At 42.5% G+C, this 21890-nt stretch overlaps 1 protein-coding gene across 1 annotated transcript in view; it reads left to right on the top strand.

Moving 5' to 3' along the window:
* Positions 1–21890, top strand: part of CTNNA1 (catenin alpha 1) — a 191059-nt gene that overhangs the window by 125592 nt on the left and 43577 nt on the right. Inside the window, exons 11-14 of the mRNA XM_018563705.1 lie at positions 1993–2149; positions 3066–3266; positions 7745–7896; positions 12884–12994. Coding sequence (XP_018419207.1) covers positions 1993–2149; positions 3066–3266; positions 7745–7896; positions 12884–12994 — 621 coding nt within the window. The remainder of the gene's footprint in view (positions 1–1992; positions 2150–3065; positions 3267–7744; positions 7897–12883; positions 12995–21890) is intronic.

The following is a 21890-nucleotide window of genomic DNA, read 5'->3' as shown; positions in this document are numbered from 1 at the left end:
CAGACACTTTATACAAAGGTTTGTCCCCCAAACTAACTTAATCGTATTTTATTAGTTTGGTTGGCTAGCAAAAACTTCCAATCGTGATGCCACTTCTTTCTGCTTCTCTTTACTGGCCTGTTTGGACATACGGGGTGACTGCTTAGTTCTCCCACTACTACCAGCCTCTTGAACAGTCTTTTTTTTTTGTCCTGGTCATATTCTTTAACCCCTTCGTGACGGGAGACGTACACTGTACGTCCAGCCACAAAGGGACCAAATGACTTGTCACGTACACTGTACGTGACGAGTTATTTGCTGCTTTAGAGGGCTGTTAATCGCTGAGAATCAGCTTTTAACATTCATTAATGGATGCCCTTACTACAGAGGCATTCATTAATGAAAGGGTTAACCTTTTTCAGACACCCGATACCTTAATATCGGGTGTCTGAGAGTCAAAGCAAAGCGGACACAGATGCCGGCTTTTGCCGGCATTCTGACAGCTCGTATAGATCGAGAGATATCTCTCTCAAGCTATACTGGCTTTTTTTTTTTTCTTTCATGAATAGATACAAAATGTGTCTATTCCTACAATGTATCTATTCCTGGAAGAAGAATGTTTGTTTGCTGATCGTTGTTGCAACAATCAGAAAACATTTAGTAACAGCTGAATCCTGAACTGCTGCAGGATCAGTGTCACTAACTTATTATCGGCTGTTCTGAAGTTTGAAGCAGCCTGATAATAACCAAAAATGTATTAATTTATCATGCAGTAACAGTGAGATTAATTCACAAAATCTGCTTGATATAATTAAATAAATAAAATAACATTTTTAAGTTTAAAAAAAAAGTGAAAAGTGTAAAAAAAAAAAAAAATGTGAAAAGTGTAAAAAAAATAAAAAAATGTGTAAAAAATAAAATAAGATAAGGGACAAATAAATGAATGTATTTATTGCATTTTTTTAGCTGTGCTGGTTTTGTAAAAAAAATACTACAAATCAAAACTGGGAAAAAAGTGTTTTTTTTAAACGGTTTTTTCCTCTTTTTTTATATTTTATTTGTCCTAAGTGAGGCGTTAGACGCACATATGTGATATAAATATGTAGCCCTATCTGTCCTCTAAAAAACAATATATAATATGTGTGGGTGCACTTTGTAAGAAAGTATATTACTGACGTGGAAGAATCACACAGCAAAAATGTCAAAAGTGTGTCAGTCATTTACGAACAGAAACTAAAAACAAGCTCAGTCATGAAGGGGTTAATACTGCTCACCTAAACAGTCTGCCAAGCCGCACTTTTCTTTTTTAGCCTCCAGGGGAGCCAACTCCCCTCCACCAGCTTTCTCTCCACAGACCAGCACACTGCACCTCCTAATTTCAGCCACTGGAGGGAGCCAATACCACCAGGTCTAGTTCACCCAGTCAGCCGACAAGCAAGCGTTCACCCGCTGCCGCTCGGAGTGGCGTCCACCGCAGCTCACCTCTACACCGCTCCACCAGCACACCCGGACCCAGGTTATTGTTGAGGGGAAGGTCGCCAATGCACATTTGGGAGCACCCACTTCCCCTCCCGCTGCTCACCCGGGCCTTCGTCTCGGCCAGTCCGCATTAGAAGAGGATAGCTCCAACAGTATTGAGGGAGAGAATCAGGATGGCCGCAGCAACATCCACGCTGGATCACACACACACACACACGTGCTTACATCCGCTTCCTGGACACACCATCGTCAGCAGAGATCTGAACATAAAAATGCATAGCCACTTTGTCCTGTCCTCAGTGGAAGTTGATATGTAATGTCTGTAGAGTGTTGTCGGATTAATACTTCAACAGCGTATTAACAAGATTTGCATTAAGGCAGCACATTCAAAATTAGTTGCAATGCACAGAGAGCCCTGTGTTGTGTTTTTACAAACACACATTCATGTGATTCCACCCTATAGGTAAAGAAATTAGAATAAAATCGGTTATGCCATGCATTTGATGCATTTACAATTGGTAAACTGTATTACAGGTTATCAATGCTGCTTTGGCACTTGCAGCCAAACCACATAGTAAAGTGGCACAAGAAACAATGGACCTGTTTAAAGATCAGTGGGAAAGACAAGTTCGTATTTTGACTGATGCTGTTGACGATATTACTTCAATCGATGATTTCTTGGCTGTTTCAGGTAAACAAGCTTTTGTCAGGCCAAAAGTAAAAAAAATAAATAAACTTACACACATCTCTGCAATACATGCATGTTTCCTCATGTTTTAACCCTTTAACACTTTTGCTGCCAGAGCCATTTTTTTTCTCTTTTTGCACATGTGAAAAAGCAGATTTCAGGGCTAAAGATTACTTAGAACCTGAAACCAATTCTATATTTTGTAGAAACCGAGACCCTGGAGAATAAAATGTTGGTAGTTGATATTTTTGTCACATGCGTAGGTGCACATGACACATGCATTTACTTTTGAATGTACAGGGGTGGGTTGTTAAAAACGTTAACTTTTATCACCATCACATTGGGGGCTGACAGCCTTTTACAGGCTAAAGAAGGGATTGAAGGACTTTACTGCCATCCAGACCACTTTTAGTAAAAAGCAAATCATGAAAACAGGCGTACGTTTGTAGATCTCTGCTGCCACCAATGTAAGCCTTACATCAATGGCAGTAAAAGGGTTATACTCCCTGCAAATACAGAAAAAATAATAGTTGATCTGCAAGAAATGCACAAAACTCCTAATTGTCTCTGGTGGAATGACAGCGCATGCATTTTTGTGGACTGAATTTCCAAAAATTGGCTTTAGCCCTGCCCAGTTGTCGGTTTTTAAACTGAATCCCTCCCATTCGCCTTTTCTCCACAACATAGGGTTTAATTGTCCATAGTGCAAGATGACAACTGTGAGGAATCCTTGAGATAGCATAGGAAGTGTACACAGGACAATTCTGAATTTCTGTAGATGTTATTTTTTTGCTCTTCATGAACAGATATAACAAAATACTTTCAATGGTATAGTTAACACACGACTGTAGTTATGATATCCTTACTATCCAGATTTAAATGTAAACAATGTTTTTTTTTCCCTTTTTTTTAATTTCAGAAAACCATATTTTGGAGGATGTTAATAAATGTGTAATAGCACTTCAGGAAAAAGATGTTGATGGATTGGACCGTACAGCTGGCGCAATCCGTGGTCGTGCAGCTAGAGTTATACACGTTGTCACTTCAGAAATGGATAACTATGAACCAGGAGTTTACACAGAAAAAGTTCTGGAAGCCACAAAACTTTTGTCAAACACTGGTATGATTTGAATACAATTATCTATACAAATGGGTGCATACCAGTGAATGTGTGGCTTGGAAAATTCATAGTCTATTTTTTTTAGTGAATGTTTTCTTTCCGTCACTATTAACCACCTTCCGTCCGTGAATGGCCGGACGGGAGTCTTGTAGGAGCGGGTGGGCGTCTTAAGACGCAATGCTCAGCCCGCACACGAGCGGGGAACTGTTAGCAATGTAGACAGCCAGCGATGGCTGTTTATGTTCAAGCAATCGGGCACCTCTAGACACACCCGATCGCTTGCAGGAGCTGCGGGTGTGCGCCCCCCGTACCTCTGCCGGTCCGTAGAACCACTGTGGGACCGCCACGGCGATGCTCTCAGTGGAGATCAAAGGGAGGTCAGTACACGATCTCCCTTTTGATCTCTTCTCGGTCCCCAAATGCAGAAAGTGATGTATATTACATCACTTCCTGCATTCAGTATCCCCCTCCGGTACAGAACACCGGTGAGAAGCTGGTGAAGCAGATCTCTGCTTCATCAAGGGTCTTAGAGACACCTGATGTCTCCATATAGAAGACCTGTCATGTGAATTGGCTATCACATAGGGGATTTCTTAGTCCCCTAAGTGATAGCAATAAAGTTGTGTAAAAAAAAAAATGTTAAAAAAATAAAGAAGCTAAAAAAAAAGTCACAAATAAAAATTAAAAAAAGTAAAATAACCCAACATTTTAAAAGTTCCTCACCCCCCTACATACACACGCAAACATGTGCCTATGCGCGAAAACGACGATTCTGCTTATTGTGCCACACATGTTACATATCGCCGCGAACGTCGGAATGAGAGCAATAATTGTAGGGCCACCAATTACTGATAACATTAAACTGATGAGCGGTAAAAGCTTTTAAAGTGTCGCCTATGGCCAATTTTGGGTGTGGTCGTTTTCTGCTATTTCGTGGGTGTGCGCACTTTTAATGTTTGACATGTTTGGTGTCTATTTACCCAATGTGACTCAGTCTTTTATATTTTACCAAAAAATTGGGGTGATAAATGTTTCATAACATTTCATAGGGAAACAGGGTTTTTTTTAGCAAAATTTTAGGGTAAATTTTTTCTTGTATAGTAAAAAAAATTAAAACCTCAGTGGTGATTAAATACCACCAAAAGAAAGCTCTATCTGTCCCCAAAAAATGGTATACAATTAATTTCAGTACAGCGCTGCATGACTGAGTAAATGTCAAAGTACCGCAGCGCTGAATACTGAAAAATGGCCTGACCGACCAGGGGGTGTAACACCCTGGTCTTCAAGTGGTTAAACGCCACATTGATACAAATTTAGTACATAATACACTTAGTATGGAAATCAAATCCGTCGGGTAGAATACAAGCCTAGTTCTTGCATTGTGTTTTTCTTGTACAGGAGTTTGGCCTGTATTTTTCACAATTGAATTACTTTGTAATTTGCCCTAAGCTTATTGGAACACTAGATCTGGTAAATTTGTCCACAAACTTTTCATACAAGAAAAATGGCAGTATTATGATTATTATACAGGATTTATATAGCGCCAACAGTTTGCGCAGTGCTTTACAATATAAGGAAGACATTAAAATCACAACTCAAGACAAGATGGAAAGGAGGACCCTGCCCCTGAGGGCTTACAATCTAAAAGGGAGGGGGAAGTGATACATGAGGAGGTAGCTGTGTGGGGATGAATTGTCTTAAAACGTGATGGTTTAGCGGTTAGGTTGGCTTCTCTGAAGAGATGAGTCTTAAGGGATCGCCTAAAAGCAGTCAGAGTGGGAGACAGATGGACAGGTTGGGGTAAAGAGTTCCAGAGGATGGGAGAGACTCTAGAGAAGTCCTGGAGGCGTGCATGGGAGGAGTTGACAAGGGAGCTGGAAAGCAGAAGGTCTTTTGAAGAGTGGAGTGGACGGTTAGGATGATACTTTGAGACAAGGTTTGAGATATAGCCGGGGGCAGAGTTGTGGATGGCTTTGCAAGTCATTGTTAATATTTTGACTTTTATCCTTTGGGCTATTGGAAGCCAGTGCAGGGATCGGCAGAGGGGGGTTGCAGACACTGAGCGGTTGGTTAGGTGAATGAGTCTAGCAGCTGAATTCATGATGGACTGAAGCGAGGATAGCCTGTATAGAGGTAAGCCATTGAGGAGGGAGTTGCAATAGTCAAGACGAGATATAACAAGTTTGTGGATGAGTAATTTTGAGGTTTCATTGGTGAGGAAAGGGCGTATTTTGGAGTTGTTACGAAGGTGAAGGCGGCAGGATTTGGATAGTGATTGGACGTGGGGAAGAAAGGTGAGGTCCGAGTCAAGGATGACACCTAGCACCTTGACATGGGGGGGAGGGTTGGATAGTTGTGTTATCAATCTCAAGGGAAAGGTGGGGGGAAGGTGCACGGGCGGGAGGAAATATCATGAGCTCAGTTTTTGAAAGGTTGAGTTTTAAGAAGTGTTGCGACATCCAGACCGATATGTCAGTAGATTAGTGACACGCAAGGACACTGAGGGGGTGAGCTGTATATAGAAATATATATTTGAGTGTCATCGGCATATAGATGGTATTGGAAGCCATGTGAGGTTATTAACTGACACAGTACACAGTACTTTGAGTTTCACCCCTTCATGACTGAGGCCCTTTTTTCATTTTTTGCACCCATGTTATATTCCACATTTTAGGCCTGAAAATGACGTAAAACCCCCCAACATTATATATTTTCTAAATGCCAAGACCCTATAGAATAAAATGGTGGTAGTTGAAAATTTTTATGTTGCGCAATATTAGCGCAACTCCTTATTAAACCCCAAAATTTAGTGACAAATTTAATTAAATGCCCCAAAACACAACAAATTACCCATTTTTTTAATGAAATATAAAAGATGAGGTTACAACGAGTAAAACGATACCCAACATGCCCAGTTTACAGATTGCGTGCGACCGTGAAACGGCGAAAAACTGCAGTACCCCAAAAAGTCAATAAAAGACACTTTAAAAGCCCCCACAGGTCATCAATTTAGAGATACCCCAAAATACTGGCCCTAGAATTATTGCTCTCACTCCGGCGTGCGCGGCGATACCCAACATGTGTAGCGCGTTCGTCGTTTTCATGCGTAGGCGCACCCGACGCGTGTTTACGTGGCGACGCGCGTGCTCGCGGGGGCGGGGTACTTTTAAAATTTTTTTTTATTATTATTAGATTTATTTTATTTCATTTTAATTTTAAAAATTGTTTTTTTTTTTTTTTTACTTTACTTTGACTGCTATCACATGGGGGGGCTTGCAAGCCCCCCCATGTAATAGCAGATGGTGGTGACAGGTCCTCTTTAAGGTGATGCTGGGGGTCCAAAAGACCCTCAGTGTCACCTTTACACTGGAAATAAGCTATTGAAGTGCAGATCGCACTTCAATAGCTTATAGCTGGGCTGCAGGAGCCCAGAACTGACAGCCCAGGGACCGGAAGTGATGCAATCTGCATCGCTCCCGGTCCCATAGAACGGGGAGGGGATCGATGAACGGAAGTTCGTCGACCTCCTCCCCAGCTCCCCGCGGACACAAAGATCGCCGGTCCCGGGCCCGTAGGAGGGGCAACGGAGCCCGGGAAGCACGGCGGGGGTGTCCGGCCGGGGGGGGGGGGGGCGGCCCCTTCTTCGGGACACAGAAGCGATCTGGTGACAGGTAAGTCGCCAGGATCGCTTCTGTTGTAAAGCTGACAGTCGGCTCTACAAATTTAAACAGACTCCCGGCGGCAAAAGTTTTCAAATTTAAACAGATTCCGCCGGGAATCTGTTTAAACAGCCCCGATGCTGGCGACGTACACTGTACGTCGTCAGTCACGAAGGGGTTAATGGTGGCTAGTAACTGTAGAGATGGGTACTAACACAACGTGGTTTCCACAGAGCCCCAATAATTTCAATGCAGGATGTGCACAGACAACAGGTCATTCCATTTGACTCGTTTAGGATGGCTAATCTGAAGGGGCTGGGGTTAAATGGTATCCTTGTGGCAAAACAGCAGTAAGCTAACACTAAATTATTTCATGATAACAGTTAAATTATAGAGATTTTTCAGCTGGGAACTAGGGTGTTCATTACACATTGCTAATGCTGAAGCTTGTCAGATTGTGCACATTATTTCTGCATATGCCTTTGGGTGCCTGCACCAAAGAAAAGTGCTGAGATTTTCACAAAACAGATCTGCATTTTAATGTTTTAATGCACTTCTTAAACATAAAGTGGGTTAAATGCAGGTGGAGTGATGGATCCAGGGGTTTAATTGACTGCCAGTACTATAAACTGGATTACCATTTGGCTGTCAAAAGAATGGGTAAGACTTTTTTTAATTATGCAGACTTATACTAAATAATGCATTAATGGATAATCTCAATTTTAAGTTTTACCACTTCACTGTTCTATTACTCGGAAAAGCATGTAGAACACAATAGAGTGTTTACCATGTATTTCGTTTGTGCCTTCCTCCTCTTAGTTATGCCACGATTCACGGAGCAAGTTGAAGCAGCAGTGGAAGCTCTTAGTGGAGATCCCCACCAACAGATGGATGAAAATGAGTTTATTGATGCATCTAGACTGGTTTATGATGGTATTCGTGATATTCGCAAGGCCGTACTGATGATACGGGTATGATTTTCTGTTGAGAAATAATAGCAATGAAACCGTAAAGTATCAATCTAATGTGTTTTGCAGTTTACACAGTTGAAACCTAGTTATTGTTTTCAGACATTAGAAAAGATTTTGCTGGAAAAATAACCAATAAAATAACCAATATCTCATCCCTAAGGTTAAAGTACCAAAGTCTATGTCCACTTTGTGGAATTATTTACCTTCCTTACAAAGGGGTCTGACTGCCATCGGTTCAACCATACACAGTCTTTAGTGGTGGAGAGCATCAGTCACCTTCCCAATTTTCTTAATAGAAAAACTTGATCTTCTCTCTCTCTTTGATCTGCCCCCGTCACTGCTACCACCCTTAACTCTTAAAGGAGAACCATGAGTGCTTTTCACTCATCCTCATAGTTCTAGCCGACCTGTGACAATGAAACTGTCGCAGGTCGGCTCAGTAGATCGGGAAGTGAGCGAACACATACCAGTGTTCGCTCACTTCTCGATCTTGTCACGGCACAGAGCTGTGACAGGGGAGAGACTGGATTCCCCACTCCCCGCTCTGATCCTCCAGCGCTGACAGGCGGAACGGATGGGGGAGGGGGCGGGTACAGCTGGCTCTGCCTCTAGATGGGCAGAGCCAGCTGTCACTCACGCAGCTGGGCGGATCCAGACATAATTGTCGGGATCCGTTTCAGCTGCCGCGTCTCTTCAGATTGCGGTATACTGAGCTTAGGGTGACGGGAGGACGCTAGTTTGTGTCCTCCCGTTACCCGTAGGAGAACTATGGGGAAAAGCCCTAACCCCATAGTTCTCCTTTAATCATCTCTTTTCCGGACCTTGCTCCGATCTCAGAACCTTATGGGTGCTTTGAGGGAATTTTGAATCCAATATCGCAAGACTATACTTGCTATTCGGCATCACATAATTCTTTTTCCAGAATTGATCATATTTTGGTACATATGCACTATCCCCCAGCTATCACCTTGGTAAGGATCATTGCTACGCCCTGGTGGAACAGTGATCCTGTTCTATTGGTGTGCAGCTTTCTTTTATTAAAATCTGGTCCTTCTCCTTGGTTGCTTAATAATTCTCTGCTGTCCCATCTGGAATTTGTCAAGCAACTGGAAAAGATGATTTCGGACTATTTTCCAAACTAGTGTAGGTTCAGCTATTTCCCAGGTAACTCTATGGGAAGAGGTTCTCCATGGGCACTTGATACAAGTAGCATCCCAACAATGCAAAGACCAGAAGAGCCACATTCTTTCTCTCGAATCTGAGTTGCAATCAACTTCTGTACTATACTGACAAACTACTTCCCTCTCGCTACGAGGAAAGCTGGAGACTTAGGGGGAGTAATTAAACCTGTGTCCCAGACAGGGCAAAACGTCAGTTATGCTGTTTGAAGCATAAGTTTTACTATCGACAAACCCGGCAAGATGTTGGTCAACAAACTTTGTTGCTTTGAGCGCAAATTCACGCCAATCTCCTTCCAAAGCAATCTTAACATTTGATCCTGTTAAGATGGTGAAGGATTTCCAGGATTTCCTTGCTTCCCTTTATGTGGGCCAGACTTCGTTTTCCCATTCTAAAGCGGAGTCCTTTTTCAAGGTTATCTCCGTACCACCTATCACTGTGCATGCTAGCACAAGACATTGACCCAATAGAAATTAAAGCGGCTCTCAAATCCTTCCCTTCAGGGGAAGAAACCAGGCCCTGGTGGGTATTTAGTAAAGTTTTATAAAAAAAAAGTGTGCAGACCATTTGACCCCGTACCTAATGACTCTATTTATTTAACTTCCTGACACCAGGAGCATCCTTCTTGGCCAGTATGCTGACAGCTTCTATCATTATGCTACTAAAGCCCAGTGCTGGCATTCATTTACTTTCTAATTTTATACTCATATCACTACTTAATGTGGATATTAATATACTGTAAAATATTGGCTAATCAACTAAACTCTTTCTTTGGCAAAAATCATACATGAGGATCAATTCAGCTTTGTCCCTGGGAGACAGGCGGGAGATAATCTCAGATGGGTGATCCAACTCGCACATTTAGCCTGTAATCGTACTTGCAAGCTATGTTGCGGTCTTTGGACGTGCATAAAGCATTCAATATGCTCTCGTTGACTGTGTGCTCCGCAAATGGGGCTGCAGTGAAGATTTTATCCAGTAGAATATAAATTTATACTCCAACCCACGGGCCTCTGCTTACAAAACTGAGGTAAAACTGCTATATCAATCTGTAGAGGGACCCGAAAGGGTTACCCCCTCTCACCGATCTAATTAATTCTAGCCCTGCAACCCCCTGGCTATGGACATTAGAAGTAATCCAAACATCACAGGCATCAAGACAGCCGGTATGCACCATAAGGCATTATACTTTGCTGATGACATGATCTTGTCTTTTTCTAACATACTTTTTTCGCTTATTAATCTGTTCACCATGCTTGCCTTGTTTGGCGATATATCGAGCTTGTCTATCAATGAAGCAAAATCAAAAGCTCTCCCTGAACCCTCAGCAACTCTCCCACATCCAAGAGAATTTTGCATTTACTTGGACTTTGCAACTCCCCAATGTTGGTATCAACCTTTCCCCCCTCTTATGACCCCCTCTATAGCGCAAACTACCCCTCCCTTTTCAGTGCCCTCTCCAAACAGCCAGATGGGTGAAAGACCCACTGTTTGTATAGGTTTGGCAGAATCCAGGCTAGCAGAATCCACGTTATTAAGAGGACCTAATTGCTTTACTACTTGTGGGTTCTTCCGTTTCCCCATCCCTAGACATATCTTATGTATTGAACACAGGAAAATACTATGAGTATACTAGCATATTATATGGGCAAAAAGCCTGGGGGACTAGGAGTGCCCAGTATGTACACAAGTATTATTTTGCGTCACAAATCACCCTGCTGGCTAACCTTCATGACACTGAGAATATATAATTATGGGGTCATCTCGATAATTCCTCTTCCTTTTTACAATTTGGCTTGACTTCCTCCGACTCTCCGTCCAAAGCTCTTGGACCCAACCTTGATGCACTCTCAAGAAATGGGATGTGGTGAAATTCTCTTAAGAATTTGATTTCCCTTCAGCTTCCTTTCCTGGGTTTATTGCAGTGTCCTTTATTTCCACCGGCTTTTGAGAACCTGGCTGCCTTCCTGTATTGGGCCTTTAAAGGTCTGATATAAGCATCAACTGCTTACTACCCAGGGGATTACATTTTTTTTATATCTCCCAGAAAACATGGAAAACACTCTCCTCTGAGTTGTTTGGGTATTTTCAAATTAGTTTATTGCTTCGCGGGTCACACCCAAGTCCACAGAATTAATCTTCTCCTTATATAGAGATTTAACTTGTACACCAGCACCTGCGAGACACCCATACATGTTAAAGTTGGAGGCTAAGTTGGGATCTACGGACTGAAACGCAATCTGGCTTAATGTATCTACAGGTGAAACTCGAATAATTAAAATATCGTGCAAAGTTCATTTATTTCACTAATGCAACTTAAAAGGTGAAACTAATATATGAGATAGACTCATTATATGCAAAGCAAGATAATTCAAGCCGTGATTTGTCATAATTGTGATGATTATGGCTTACAGCTCATGAAAACCCCAAGAACCCCAAATCCACAACCTCAAAAAAGTAGATTATTACATGCAATCAATAAAACAAGGATTGTACATAGAACAATATCGGACCTCTGAAAAGTACAAGCATGCATATGTACTCAGTACTTGGTTTGGGCCCCTTTTGCAGCAATTACTGCAATTACTTTTGCACGATATTCTAATCGAGTTTCACCTGTAAATGCTCCTCAAAGAGTATTTCTTTGGAGAATTCTTAAAAGGTATTGATGCGTTGGTATCGAAAGCCGGATAGATTTGCAAAGTTTGTTCAAACTGCTTCCCCTAATTGTGATTCTCCTGGTATCATGTTCCACGTCTAGTGGTCATGCCCCAAAGTACATACCCGCCCGACCATTGCGAGTTCCTAGAAACATCCTACCCTTCACGTTAACAAAGTTAAACAGAGGCTCGGGGACATGAGGATAAATGAAAAGTTGACAGCAATGTTAAATGATTCCAGGATCTGGAAGCCGTGGCTAACTGACTTATAATCCCTGGATGGACTGCACTCTTTTTCCTTAACTTTCTCTCCCCTTTCTTTTTTTTTTTTTTCTACAGATATTTCAGTTAATCTGTATAAAATGAGTTTCTTTTAATCCTTTCACTGCCAGCTCTTTTTTTTGTGTGTGTGTTAAAATGCACATTTTAGGCATAAAAATTGACCTCCAAAATTGCAGGGGATACAGTATGCTGCTGGGCTCCTGATCAGTTGGCTTTTTTTTAGTTAACAGTCAGTCAAATACATGTTTACTGTGCCTTGCTGCTACAGACATATTACTTAAAGGGGACTTTTATCCCCTTTCTCTAAAAATCGCATCAGTGTGCAACTCTTTCATTCATTACTTAAAACAGTTTTCTTTTACGTACAATGTTTTTCTTTCAATTCCTGACATAGCCCATACTTAAGTGATGCATACTGGGAAGGTTACATTACAGTGCATTGCTGAGAAAATCTAATTTGTAAGCTGCAAAATCTCAGGCATTTTTCCCGACATGTGCATTGGTACATGCCTTGGTCACATGTGCCAGGTATCCAGGAAATGTATATGGTTTTATCAACCGTTAGTTAAAATGGTCACTGTGAGAAGAATGGGGGGGGGGGGGGGGAAAAAAATTAAGATATGCAAAGAATAAAATGCTGACAATTATCTATAAGTATCTGTTTGCAGATTGCCATTACTAAACTTTTCTAAAGATGCCTTTTATTGTCATATAAAGATATGGGTAAAGTTCCTCTTTAAGTCCATGGTGGTGAAAGGGTTAAAAGACACTGTGTAGCAATTGAGAAATGGCAGTAAATGCATAACTTTCATTCTATGTTATCTTGTACAGCAGAACATTCATTGAAAAATATAATTTTGTTGTAGACACCAGAAGAGTTGGATGACTCTGATTTTGAGACAGAAGACTTTGATGTGAGAAGTCGAACAAGCGTTCAGACTGAAGATGACCAGCTAATTGCTGGGCAGAGTGCAAGAGTAAGTCTTATTTACAAATCGTATACACACACACTATAATGTTAGATATATGTTGATAGTTTCTTAAAAATGATTGTGACATCTTGAGAAGACTGAATTATTTTTCTGTAGAGGACCATAAGCCAAATCTAAAAATATCTTTACATAAATAAATAAATCTACATATGTTTTGTGCTCTGTCTCGAATTAAGAAGTAATTCAGGTGAAGAAATTCCCTGAGGCCATGTGTAGTACAAACAAAAGTGCTAGATTTTTTTATTAGTATCCAATGTTATTAGGGACCATCTCATTAATTACACTAACTTCCTTTGGTTGGGCTGCTCACACACACACACACACACACACACACACCAAAACACCCCCTGAAAGAGTGGAGTGCCACACCTATGGTTAGACTGTCCAAAGGAGTATTTTATTAAATAATGAATACAAAGAAATCCAACACATTTCAGAGGTTAAGACACTCCCCCCTTCATCATGGCTACAATACAAACTGAAAAATATTTTTCTTGATCATACAGTACAGGACACCAGCAGATTTAGAGACTACTGGGTAATAATTAGGTGTCACCAGGTGACTGGCCAGAACTATGAGGACCTTCATTTGAGCCCTCTCACTCCCAATAATCCTCAGATTTTTTTTTTGATTTTTTTTTAGCAAGTGTCCTTAGGTGATGGATGTCTCCTCTTTACTGAGTGGAGATGTATGCAGCTTTTTCTTATGATTCTTCAGTCAAGTTTCTCTGGCCTCGGTGTTGACTTAGCAGCTTACGGATCAGTGTTCCATTTCAACAGCTTTAGGTACCTAACCAGACCCCATAGGACTGAAGATAAGAGGCCAGTTTGTAATGTAGCTTCGGTCCCTGGATCTAGCATTCAGCACCCGTCCTGACACATAGTGCAATGCTTTGTATTCGCCACAGAGTGCTAGTGGTAAGATTCTGCCTTTTCCTGTAAAGGTGCACTCTATTGGATCTGCCAGTGCGTCTTGGACTTCTTGGCATCAGGCATTGGCTCTGCACATTTTTTAAGCCACCACCTGTTCTTCTGTTTACACATTCACTAAGTTTTACCAGGTGGATGTTCGTTATGCAGGTACCTGGATCAGCATATACTCTGCATTCGCTTTGGAGGCTGTGCCCAGACCCTGCTGGTCCAAACATTGCAAGGCCTGCTGGGAAGGTTACCTTTGGGTACTTGGCTTTGCTTATGACTTTTTCCAGACTTTGTGTACTGTGTTGGTTATCCACTGAGTGGTGGTCAAATGGGACAGTTAAGTTCTGCATTATTAAAATGAGGATCACATGTGCACTCCGTAGCTGCTATTTGCAAGAAACCCAGGCTTCCACCTCAGCTAGTCCTTGCTCATTCCTACAGCGACCTGGTCACGTCCAGCTATTTGATCCTCTTCTTCTCTTTTGAGAACACCAGGTGGAAAACCTTGCGTAATCACAATCAGGATGTCTCTTAAGGTGCCCATACACTGCTCGATTCTCGTACGAGAATCGTGGGAAATCCCGCGATCGTACGAGAATCGAGCAGTGTGAACGGAGATGTGCGACCGTTTCTACTGTACGGTCGCACGTCTTCCGTCGGACCAGCATGTTCGAAAACCAGCCGGGAATCGTACGATTCTCGGCTGGTTAGAACTGTGCTCGGAAGACAAATGCCGAACGGGCCGGGGGTGCGCACGCGCACACTGCCCGTTCAGCATTGCGGTCATCGGAAGCCCGCCCCTCAGGGGGGTGGGCTTGCGATGATCGAGAGTGCGATCTGCCTGTCCAAGATAGGCAGATCGTACGTTTTTTTTAATCCCTGTACAACCATCGCAAGACTAAGGTCTTGCGATGGTTGTAGAGTGTATGGCCACCTTTAAGCAGTACATCATGTTGGAGCCCAAGCCCAAAGGGAGCAGTCTATAATGCTAGACAAACGTTTACAGCTATTTGTTTGTCTAATCCTTGTAGTAAAGCCAAGGAAACTGACTCAGTATAATTTTCTGTTTACGATACAAAAGTGCTACATGCACAAACTACATTTTGAAAAAAAATACATACACATGCATAGACTATCCCTCCTTACTATGGTTTCTATAAGAGGAGTGAATGGGGGACATTAGAATAAAAGAGAGGCAAAAGCCATCAAGTTGGGGATTTCATGATGGAACTTTGACCAAAGAGGACTTCAGAGACCACAGAGAACACAAAGTCACACTTCGAGAGAGACTCCAACAAGCCGTTTTCCTGTGAACAATTAATCACGACAGTCCTGTTGGATGCTGAGTTTGTAGACCTGCCACAACCGAAGTCAAGTCACCTTTAGTGTCTCCTATTATAGAAACCATTGCATGTGCCAGAGAAGGGATAGTGAATGCATGTGTATGTATGTATCAGCCTGTATGGTTTTTGTATTGTTTTTCCTGTAATAAAGTAGTTGTTTACATAGCTTTTGTTGTATAGTAAATGTACATTTACAAAAACATCCGAAGCTTGATACACATGCAGAAATGCTTGCAAAATACTTGTGCATTTACACATGTAAAAATGCACACAAAAACAAAATCCATTGCTCAGGTGTGGATGCAGGCTAAGCCAGACATTGGAAACTCTTTCCAAAGCACTTCTTCTGCTATGCCTCCTGCCATTGCTGTAATGAAAGTATACCAAACCTTAGTAGCTGGATTCTCTGCTTAGTTCTGTCTACTACTTTCCTTACTGCTCCTGCGTTTGTGGAACACTTAGAGCTTATGTCTACAGTATACTATTGCGTAGATGGTTTTGTTGATATTATCAGACTTAGGCCTTGTTCACACCAAGCGCGTTCCAGGAGCAGAGCAGTTACAGACCGGAGCAAAATTGTGTCCAATGTATTCCAATGGTATTTTTAGCTCCAGTTCACATCGCAGCGTTCCGTTCCAGAGCAGGTTAAAAAAACTGCAGCAGGCCCTATTTTACCTGCTCTGGAACGCATGCAAATGCATCAAAAATGCATGCAAACGCACTGAAAGCCCATTTTAAACTAAAACAAATTTATTATTTATTTTTTACCAAAAACGGCCCGGAACGCATCAAAAACGCGACACAACCCACTGCACTGCGTGTGCAGAAACTCATGCAGATCTGCTCTGCATTTGCTGTGAACAAGGCCTTATGTCTTCATGTCTTCTTTAATTAAAACAAAAAGTACAAAACATTCAGGGTGGTCACATATTGAGAGCATACAAGCGGTGCGATATCAAGGTATACTCATATACAAATACCTCACGTATATACACCCATGAAGAATATAGCAGAACACGGAAGGAGAGGTGAGACTAGAGAGAGCAAAAAAAAAAAGCCAAGTAAAGAGAAGTTATGCAATACAATACAACCATTAGGGTGAGATTCAGGAGCCAGGTTAAGGTTTCCAGTAGGACCAGGCATCATAAAATCTCTTTGTAGAACCATCCCGAAATAATACAATCCTTTCATGTTGGTAATGGAGAATAACTATGGCAACAGTCTCAGACAAATTTGGAGAAAATAAGCTTTTCCAATGGGCGCACTATGGTCAGTCTGGCTGCCAAGAGAATGAGAAACTATCATTTGAAATTGAGGTGGGATGTTATCGATACCCAGAGAAAGAACCGCTAATTCGGGGGTGGGAGACCCAATAAAACCTGTGATGTTTTCTGAAAATATTGGCGTCAGAAACTTTTCAGACAGCGACAGAACCATAAAATATGATATAGACTCCCTATTTGACCGCATCATCTCCAACATTCAGATGTGGTAGAGGCGTATATATTTTAAGTTTAAGAGGTGTTGAGTACCATTGTAAGGCAATTTTATGTCCCAAAGCCCATAGATCGACACATTTAGTAGCTTTATAGGTATATGTGAAAGCGTTAATCCATTGTTGAGGTGAGAATGAGGATTGAAGATCCTTTTCCCAGTTTCTGATGGGCCAGATTTAGAAAAAATTAGCTTGTCTTGTAGAGAGCCGTAAAACATCGAAATCCCCCTAGCCTGCATGGGGCTGGAAAAATAAAATTGCCCGGCAGATCTCGGAATTCTACAGTCTCTAAGAGACGTAGTTTGAAAAAAATAAGAGATTCGGAGATATAAAAACGAGTCTACGTTTGGTACTTCAAACTCTTTGCCCAAAGCAGGGAAGGACTTCAAGGACTCTCCCACAAACAAATCCCAAACCATGGCTATACCCCTTTATATCCAGCTAGACAGATTAATAAAGAGGATAAGGAGATGCAACGCCCCAAGGGGTATTTTCAGACATATCCGAGTTTCGTACAGTAGTTGTTGAATGCCAGAAGGGAAGCTCGAGTCATAGGGGAGAAATTAGTCACCAGATCTTTGGGGACTAGCTGTGATATCAAGTAGATATAAGGGTTGCTTTTCAGGATAAAAGACGCTTCCACATCACACCACAATTTATTCTGTTCTGGTCTCAGCCAAGCCCATAGTGGGTCAAGGAGAGCAGCAAAGTAATAGTCTCTTACGTCAGGGACCCCCAGACCTCATTACTTATCAAACATAAACGGGTAGGAGTGGGGCATCTAGGTCTTTTATCTTGCCATATAAAGCTACGCATCAATGTATGTAGAGTGTTGAAAAAGCGGGTCGGTAGAGGTACCGGCAAGGTGCGGAAAAGGTATAATATTTGAGGCAGTGCCATCATTTTAAAGATTGCCAGCCTGGCTGACTAAGACAAAATATGTCTCTGAAAACCCTGGAGCTGCAACTTTAGTCGGGACACTAAAGGTAGATAATTAAATTCAAATATATGGGAGATGGTGTTAGTTAAAGTAGTCCCTAAATGGGAGATCCCATTAGTGCACCATTGGAAAGGATACCGCGATTGCAGGTGGTTCTTGGATCCGGGACTAACTCCCAAGTCCAGAAGTTGAGATTTAGAAGCGTTTACTTTAGGACACCTCACTAAAAGCTTGTAAAACCTGGGATACTGAAGCCAGGGATGACTCAGGGTTTGTGAGTAGTAGGAGCACATCGTCCGCAAAAAGGTTTATGGTGTGGGTATGTTTGAATTTTAAGCCCGATATCAGAGGGTGCAACCAGATGGATTCGGCCAACGATTCAATGGCAAGATCAAATATCAAAGGGCACCCCTGCCTGGTAACCATTTGTAATAGAGAAGGGAGCGGAAAAGGCATCTGCAGTAAAAACGCAAGGCAACTTTATCCACCCACTGAACCCAAATTTATGCAATACGTAAGTAGCCCCACTGTACACGGTCGAACACCTTATCCGCATCCAGTGCTAGGAGAAGGGAGGGCGTGCCGGTGTACGATGTTAAGAGCCCTGCATGTGGCGTCAGGAGCCCCCCTACCTTTAATAAAAACCGTATTGGTCCGGATGAATCACTGAGGGCACAACGTCCTGAAGTCTATAGGTCAACATTTTTGCTTACAATTTCAGGTCAGCATTCAAAAGGGAGATAGGATGAAAATTCTGAGGTACCACTGGGTCCTTACCTGGCTGTAACAATTGTTGCTGTTAACATTTCGGGGGGAAAAGAGGCAGAGGCCACGTCAAACATCCTTGTCAAATATGGGAGTAGGGTAGCTGCATGGCATTGGTAGTACTCACTAGAGAATCCATCCGGACCCGGTGATTTGTTAGTGGGCAACGATTTAAAAGCCCTGAGAGTCTCTGCGGGCAAAATAGGGGCATTAAGCTGTTGAAGTTGGGAGGTAGACAGGCTAGGAGGGTGAATACTGTGCAGGAAGGCGTTAATGTTATCAGTCGGTTGGGAAGTTGAGACATCATCTTTAAGATTGTATAGGTCTCTATAGTAAGAGCTAAACAGATCTGCAATATGCTGTGGATGATATACTTTGTGGTCATTGGTAGGGTGAAGCAAAAAAGGTACATTCGTTTTGCTGTGTAGGGTCTTAACCCGGGATGCTAAAAATGTACTCACCCTGCTACTGTTGGCATAGAAGTGGGCCTTATTGGTAGAATTCTGTTTTATCGAATTGTTTAAATAACAGCAATCGAAGATCCTGTCTAAGCTGTGTCAAATTAGACCCAACAATAATATTCAGGTTAGATTTGTTTTGGGTTTCAAGAGTCTCAATCTGAGACAGAAGGCAGTTTAGGAGGTGTGACCTCTGCCTCTTTGAATGTGCTCCCATTTTATACGCCTTGTGTGCGTTCCACAGGCTAAAGATGCTCTCAACGGAAGGTTGTCCGTCAAAAATAGGTCAATTCGGGAATACAAATTATGAGCAGAAAAAAAAAGGTAAAATCCTTTTCGGAAGCATGGAAGCCACACATCAAAAAGGAAAAAAAATGGCAAACGCACTCATCAATTCGTTACCAGCTTTACAGCAAGGTGCACATCGAACGGCTTCAAACAGTAAAACAGCAAAAAGTTTTCCAGCACTCTCGCCAGCCAGCATGCAAAAAAAAACTGTCTAACCACTAGGGTTAAAAGCAGAGGTTTAGATACACGTCTTCTGCAGAAAATGTGAAAGCCGCACAGCCACGTCAAGGCACCTCCATATTGTGCGGTCCTAACTAAGCTATGAAGCTATGAGAGTCTCCATCTTGGAGCACATGGGGCAGAAGATTAAATTGGGTGCAGGTTTGTCAGGAGGAAGCCTAACCTCCCTTAAAGGCACACGGACGCACAAGGGACCCCGCACATCACAAAGGCAGCTGAGACCCCCCCATGCGTCACTGCACCAAATCAGTCAAGCAAAACAAATGGCAAACGCACTCATCAATTCGTTACCAGCTTTTACAGCAAGGTGCACATGGAAGGGCTTCCAACAGTAAAACAGCAAAAAGTTTCCCAGCACACTCGCCAGCCAGCATGCAAAAAAACCTGCCTAACCACTAAGGTTAAAAGCAGAGGTTTAGATACACGTCTTCTGCAGAAAATGTGAAACCCGCACAGCCACGTCAAGCCACCTCCATATAATGCAGTCCTAACTCTAAACTATGAGAGTCTCCATCTTGACGTGGCTGTGCTGCTTTCACATTTTCTGCAGAAGACCTGTATCTAAACATCTGCTTTTAACCTTAGTGGTTAGGTTTTATTTTGCATGCTGGCTGGCGAGTGTGCTGGGAAACTTTTTGCTTTTTTACACATCAAAAAGGGACTAGTCTCGAAGCAGCTGCTGTAATTCTGAAGAAGGTTTTCTAGCGGGTAGGGGGTCAGGAGTAAAATTAAAGTCACCTCAAATTACCGTATGACCTTGGTGTACGGTAGACATTTTCTTGAACACTTTATGTAAAAATCTAATTTGATGGGTGTTGGGTGCATACAGGCATACAATAGTGCACACAACGGAATCAAGAGAGCAGAAAAACACAATATATCTACCATTGGGATCTGTATTTGAAGCGATAATGGCAAAGGTGACCGTCTCTCACTGCGATCATAACACCCCACGTTTTATTCAGGGAGTTAGCAAAAAAGGTGTGAGGAAACTTTTTGTGAGAGCATTTCGGGGCCCTTAGAAGAGAAAAATTAGTCTCTTGGACACAAAGGACGTCTGCAGGTAGAGATTGGGCCTCTTTCCACATGTGGCACCAGGATGGTTGAACCCCTTAGCATTTAATGAAACAAAGTTAATAGGCATTATGTATGAGGGGTAGTGAGAAGCAGTAGTAGCTCCATACTCACACCGAGGCAGGTAACAGCGTGGGCTGTTATGGAGGTTGTCGACAGCAATGTGAGATTCACTGACGTGTCAGGCCAGAACACAGGAAGAGGCAACTCGGGAAGGATATTGCTCAGTCTCGTACTTGGCACATAAGGAAAAAGAGAAACCAAAAAGATAAGTTTGCACTCCTGGGGATCAACATGCAGTAGCTGGTACTGTGCAGGGATTTGGGGGTATCACACATGGTGAGCTGTGTGGCCTAACAAGGCCAGAAGTCAATTAAATTGTAGGTAGCAACACGGGTCACATTCAATCAGGAGCTTTCCTCGTCTTGGAGCCCCTCTTGCGGGCGGTGAGATGCCATTCGGAGTCCATCTTGCTAGGAGATGTAGCCGGTGTAGTGGATGGATCAGGGACAGGAGGAATTTTCCACATCTCGAGGAGCGACGAGCCCTGTTCCAATGAAGAAAGCGTGTAGGATTCGTTATCCTTGGACATTGAGTTTAGCCGGATATCCCCATCGATACAGGATGCGTTGTTTTCGCAGAGCTTTAGTGACCGGCATGAGCCATCTCCTGAAGAGCATAGTGTGCTGGGACAAATCAGAGTAGAATTGAAGATGGGTATAGCATTCAGGTATTCTAGATGGATCTCTTACCACACGAAGAAAGTGTTCTTTTACATGAAAAATGTACCCGCATCAGAACATCTCTAGGTAGCTTCTCTGGCAGGTGAGACGGCTTAGGCAGGCGATGTGTGCGGCCAAGAACCAGTTCACCAGAGGGTACATCCGGCAAACCTGCATGAATGAGATTGCAGGCATAGGGCATCAAATCAGCTTGTGGAACCAATTCAGGAATGCCACGCACCTTCAAGTTGTTGGGGCGAGACCTATCTTCCAGATCTGCTAGCTTGGCTTTCATCCATTCAAAGCCATCCTCTCTGGTGTTGTGAGCGTCAACCAGTTCATTAAAGGTAGCAGCAAATTTTCCCATTTTATCCTCTATATGCGAGACTCTATCACCTACTTGTTGTAAATCAGATTTTAATTGGGTGAACAGAGATTGCATATCTGAATTCAGCGAACTCCGCAAAGACACCAACATGGAGTCAGATATGGGTTGATTTGAAATAGGATAAGCATCAATAGGTGCAATCAGCTCCCTGGTATAATCTAGTGAAGAGTTAAGTAGGCTCACCTCCCTCCTGGGCATCTTCAGGGCCGGCACCATCTTGGCCACGCTGCCGCCCTGAAGTCGTGAA

This window comes from Nanorana parkeri, unplaced genomic scaffold, assembly GCF_000935625.1.
Source record: "Nanorana parkeri isolate BGI_ZX_2015 unplaced genomic scaffold, ASM93562v1 scaffold687, whole genome shotgun sequence".
In the NCBI taxonomy this organism is placed as follows: Eukaryota; Metazoa; Chordata; class Amphibia; order Anura; family Dicroglossidae; genus Nanorana; species Nanorana parkeri.
The sequence above is the reverse complement of the archived record's forward strand: the minus strand, read 5'-3'. Positions and strand labels throughout refer to the sequence as shown.